Raw genomic sequence first — 6,000 nt, forward strand, 5'->3', positions numbered from 1 at the left:
GACAGGATTGGATAAGGTAGACAAAGAAAGGCTGTTCCCATTGGCTGATGGTACAGGCCTGGGGGACACAGATTTCAGCTTTGAAATAAAAGATACAGGGGGGATGTGAGGAAGAATGCCTTTTACACAGAGAGAGCTAATGACCTGGAACTTGCTACCCAGGAGGGTGGTGGAATCAGAGTCGATCAACGATTGCAAAAGGAAACCGGATAAGCCCAATGACAAGGAGAAAATTGTTAAATGGGACTGATTAAATGACTGGACATTGAGCTGGCATGGACTAGATGGGCTGAATGTCCTCCTTCTGTGCCCTAAATGACTCATTGACCCAGATCCTCCAAGAAGTGGAATCATCCTCAGATTGCAGCTCACTCAAACTTTCCCCCGACTCGACACTGATCCACATCTCTTGCCGGGACCCACATGCCCTGCACCCCACCAGGGCATCCGACGCAGCGTTCCCCTCCCTCCCAAACCTACACCACCTCGCAGTGTGCCCCACCTCCCCCAAGCCCCTGGGGCACCCCCTTGTAACACCACCCCCTGGAGCAGCCTATTAGAATAGGGGAGGCAAAGGCAGGACCCACCCCGTTCTTAGGGCACTAGCTGTAAGTTTAATGGTTCAGTCTGAATGTTAGTGAACGGGTGAATTGGTTGGACAGTAGGTGGCAGTCAGGTCAGGAGTGTAGTCGTGGGTTCAGTGTGAGTGTGACTGGGTTATCCATTCTGGAGTTATCCAGGAGTTAAAATGGTATTTTTCTGGGTAACTATTCAGGAAAGTATTTCAGCACTGTCTCATGTCTCTAACTCTAACCCTGAGTCAGGGACATTCACCGATGGCCGTGGGGAGCAAGGGAATTGTCCATCGTAACTTGAAACTTCCCGGGCAATTCCTATAATGGTCCACTCGCCAGGAGTTTCATAGTCCCGACATGCATCACTGTTATTGGACCAGATTAATAACAGATACCCGGGAGCGAGTTACAGACTGGAATCTAATCGGGGGATTTATATATAGAATTACAGATACCCGGGAGTGAGTTACAGACTGGAATCTAATCGAGGGGTTCGGGTGGTTTATATATAGAATAACAGATACCCGGGGGTGAGTTACAGACTGGAATCTAATTGAGGGGTTTGGGTGATTTATATATAGAATAACAGATACCCCGGGACTGAGTTACAAACTGGAATCTAATCGAGGGGTTTGGGGGGTGGGGTTTATATATAGAATAACAGATACCCGGGAGTGAGTTACAGACTGGAATCTAATCGAGGGGTTCGGAGTGGTTTATATATAGAATAACAGATACCCGGGACTGAGTTACAGACTGGAATCTAATCGAGGGGTTCGGGGTGGTTTATATATAGAATAACAGATACCCGGGACTGAGTTACAGACTGGAATCTATTCGGTGGGTTTATATATAGAATAATAGATACCCGGGAGTGAGTTACAGACTGGAATCTAATAGAGGGGTTTGGCAGGGGTTTATATATAGAATAACAGATACCCAGGAGTGAGTTACAGACTGGAATCTATTCGGTGGGTTTATATATAGAATAACAGATACCCGGGAGTGAGTTACAGACGGGAATCTAATCGGGGGGTTTATATATAGAATAACAGATACCCGGGAGTGAGTTACAGACTGGAATCTAATCGGCGGTTTATATATAGAATAATAGATACCCGGGAGTGAGTTACAGACTGGAATCTAATCGGGGGATTTATATCTAGAATAATAGATACCCGGGAATGAGTTACAGACTGGAAGCTAATCGGGGGGTTTATATATAGAATAATAGATACCCGGGAGTGAGTTACAGACTGGAATCTAATCGGGGGGTTTATATATAGAATAATAGATACCCGGGAGTGAGTTACAGACTGGAATCTAATCGAGGGGTTCGGGGTGGTTTATATATAGAATAATAGATACCCGGGAGTGAGTTACAGACTGGAATCTAATCGGGGGGTTTATATATAGAATAATAGATACCCGGGAGTGAGTTACAGACTAGAATCTAATCGAGGGGTTTATATATAGAATAATAGATACCCGGGAGTGAGTTCCAGACTGGAATCTAATCGAGGGGTTTATATATAGAATAATAGATACACATGAGTGAGTTACAGACTGAAATCTGATTGGGGGGTTCGGGGTAGTTTATATATAGAATAACAGATACCCGGGAGTGAGTTACAGACTGGAATCTAATCGAGGAGTTTGGGTGATTTATATATAGAATAACAGATACCCAGGAGTGAGTTACAGACTGGAATCTAATCGAGGGGTTCGGGGTGGTTTATATATAGAATAACAGATACCCGGGACTGAGTTACAGACTGGAATCTATTCGGTGGGTTTATATATAGAATAATAGATACCCGGGAGTGAGTTACAGACTGGAATCTAATAGAGGGGTTTGGCAGGGGTTTATATATAGAATAACAGATACCCGGGACTGAGTTACAGACTGGAATCTATTCGGTGGGTTTATATATAGAATAACAGATACCCGGGAGTGAGTTACAGACTGGAATCTAATCGGGGGGTTTATATATAGAATAACAGATACCCGGGAGTGAGTTACAGACTGGAATCTAATTGGGGGATTTATATATAGAATAATAGATACCCGGGAGTGAGTTACAGACTGGAATCCAATCGAGGGGTTCGGGGTGGTTTATATATAGAATAACAGATACCCGGGAGTGAGTTACAGACTGGAATCTATTCGGTGGGTTTATATATAGAATAATAGATACCCGGGAGTGAGTTCCAGACTGGAATCCAATCGAGGGGTTTGGGGTGGTTTATATATAGAATAACAGATACCCGGGAGTGAGTTACAGACTGGAATCTAATCGGCGGTTTATATATAGAATAATAGATACCCGGGAGTGAGTTACAGACTGGAATCTAATCGGGTGATTTATATCTGGAATAATAGATACCCGGGAATGAGTTACAGACTGGAAGCTAATCGGGGGGTTTATATATAGAATAATAGATACCCGGGAGTGAGTTACAGACTGGAATCTAATCGAGGGGTTCGGGGTGGTTTATATATAGAATAATAGATACCCGGGAGTGAGTTACAGACTGGAATCTAATCGGGGGGTTTATATATAGAATAATAGATACCCGGGAGTGAGTTACAGACTGGAATCTAATCGAGGGGTTTATATATAGAATAATAGATACCCGGGAGTGAGTTCCAGACTGGAATCTAATCGAGGGGTTTATATATAGAATAATAGATACACGTGAATGAGTTACAGACTGAAATCTGATCGGGGGGTTCGGGGTAGTTTATATATAGAATAACAGATACCCGGGAGTGAGTTACAGACTGGAATCTAATCGAGGGGTTTGGGTGGTTTATATATAGAATAACAGGTACCCGGGAGTGAGTTACAGACTGGAATCTAATCGAGGGGTTTGGGTGGTTTATATATAGAATAACAGATACCCAGGAGTGAGTTACAGACTGGAATCTAATCGAGGGGTTCGGGGTGGTTTATATATAGAATAACAGATACCCGGGAGTGAGTTACAGACTGGAATCTAATCGAGGAGTTTGGGTGATTTATATATAGAATGACAGATACCCAGGAGTGAGTTACAGACTGGAATCTAATCGAGGGGTTCGGGGTGGTTTATATATAGAATAACAGATACCCGGGACTGAGTTACAGACTGGAATCTAATCGGGGGATTTATATATAGAATAATAGATACCCGGGAGTGAGTTCCAAGCTGTGATGGGGGGTGTTTGCGAAACAATGATTGCAATATCATTGGGATTGGAATATGGAAAAGGTCCAGGATTAAACAAATGTGAAAATCTACAACTGGAGCAGGGCTAATTTGAGGGAAATGAAAAGGGATCTGGCCCAGCTAGATTGGAATCAAAGATTATCGGCTAGAACAGTAAATGAACAATAGGAAACCCTCAAGAGAGAGAGAGAAAAAAATAACTTGCATTTTTATAGCGCCTTTAACAACCTCAGGGTAACCAAAGCGTTTTATATCCAACAAAATGCTTCTTGATGGGTTGTAGGAAACATGACAGCCAATTTACACACAGCAAGCTCCCCACAAACAGCAATGAAATAAATTATCAGTTAATCTGGTTATAATGTTGGTGAGGGGGAAATATTGGCCACAAGAAACTGGGGCAAACTCCCTGGCTCTTCAAAATAGTAGCTGTGGAATTTTTTACATCAATTGGAGAGGCAGATAGAACCTCTGTTAAAAAACTTCATCCAAAAATCACGCACTGCCAGCACTGACCCTCCAACATTGCGGCATTCCTCAGCACTGACACTACGCCAGTGCAGCATTCCCTCAGTATTGACTCACGATAGTGTAGCACTCCCTCAGTACTGACCCTCCGACGGTGCAGCACTCCCTCAGTACTGACCCTCTGACAGTGCAGCACTCCCTCAGTACTGACCCTCTGACAGTGCAGCACTCCCTCAGTACTGACCCTCTGACAGTACAGCACTCCCTCAGTACTGACCCTCTGACAGTGCCGCACTCCCTCAGTACTGACCCTCCGACAGTGCAGCACTCCCTCAGTACTGACCCTCTGACAGTACAGCACTCCCTCAGTACTGACCCTCTGACAGTGCCGCACTCCCTCAGTACTGACCCTCCGACGTGCCGCACTCCCTCAGTACTGACCCTCTGACAGTGCAGCACTCCCTCAGTACTGACCCTCCGACGGTGCAGTACTCCCTCAGTACTGACCCTCCGACGGTGCAGTACTCCCTCAGTACTGTCCCTCCGACAGTGCCGCACTCCCTCAGTACTGACCCCCTGACAGTGCAGCACTCCCTCAGTACTGACCCTCTGACAGTGCAGCACTCCCTCAGTACAGATCCTCTGACAGTGCAGCACTCCCTCAGTACTGACCCTCTGACAGTGCAGCAACTCCCTCAGTACTGACCCTCTGACAGTGCCGCACTCCCTCAGTACTGACCCTCCGACAGTGCAGCACTCCCTCAGTACTGACCCTCTGACAGTGCAGCACTCCCTCGTACAGACCCTCTGACAGTGCAGCACTCCCTCAGTACTGACCCTCTGACAGTGCAGCACTCCCTCAGTACTGACCATCTGACAGTGCAGCACTCCCTCAGTACTAACCCTCTGACAGTGCCGCACTCCCTCAGAATTGAGCCCCTTGCTCTGGCCTTAGCATCACGGAAGGATCAGCAGTTCTGCTTCACTTACACCTGAATCGTGTTCAGTCCGGCCATGTACATTTTCTGCAGCCTGTCCTTCCAATATATATGAGGAACTCGAAAGTAATGTATACTCCCAGAAATATACCGGAAACAGGATCCATCCTTACTGAAGCAATTATTCTCATAATCAACGGTGAAAGTACCAGACTGAAAACTCTGTGAAAGAAAGGACATGAATAGTTAGATACAGAGTAAAACTCTCTCAACACTGTCCCCATCAAACACTCCCAGGACAGGTACAGCATGGGGTTAGATACAGAGTAAAGCTCCCTCTACACTGTCCCCATCAAACACTCCCAGGACAGGTACAGCACGGGGTTAGATACAGAGTAAAACTCCCTCTACACTGTCCACATCACACACTCCCAGGGCAGGTACAGCACGGGGTTAGATACAGAGTAAAGCTCCCTCTACACTGTCCCCATCAAACACTCCCAGGACAGGTACAGCACGGGGTTAGATACAGAGTAAATCTCCCTCTACACTGCCTCCATCAAACACTCCCAGGAAAGGTACAGCACGGGGTTAGATACAGAGTAAATCTCCCTCTACACTGCCTCCATCAAACACTCCCAGGACAGGTACAGCACGGGGTTAGATACAGAGTAAATCTCCCTCTACGCTGTCCCCATCAAACACTCCCAGGACAGGTACAGTACAGGGTTAGATACAGAGTAAAGCTCCCTCTACACTGTCCCCATCAAACACTCCCAGGACAGGTACAGCACGGGGTTAGATAC

General features: G+C 45.9%; 1 protein-coding gene across 1 annotated transcript in view; it reads right to left on the reverse strand.

Annotated features, from left to right (window-relative positions):
* LOC144676342 (beta-galactosidase-like) overlaps positions 1-5,411 on the reverse strand; it is a gene marked incomplete at its 3' end in the record, with an annotated part of 53,604 nt that extends 48,193 nt beyond the window's left edge. The window contains exon 1 of the mRNA XM_078536787.1: positions 5,247-5,411. Within this exon, the coding sequence (XP_078392913.1) occupies positions 5,247-5,278 (32 nt within the window). The remainder of the gene's footprint in view (positions 1-5,246) is intronic.
* Between the last annotated feature and the right edge of the window lie 589 nt (positions 5,412-6,000).

Source organism: Cetorhinus maximus, unplaced genomic scaffold (assembly GCF_964194155.1).
Source record: "Cetorhinus maximus unplaced genomic scaffold, sCetMax3.hap1.1 HAP1_SCAFFOLD_1529, whole genome shotgun sequence".
Taxonomy (NCBI): Eukaryota; Metazoa; Chordata; class Chondrichthyes; order Lamniformes; family Cetorhinidae; genus Cetorhinus; species Cetorhinus maximus.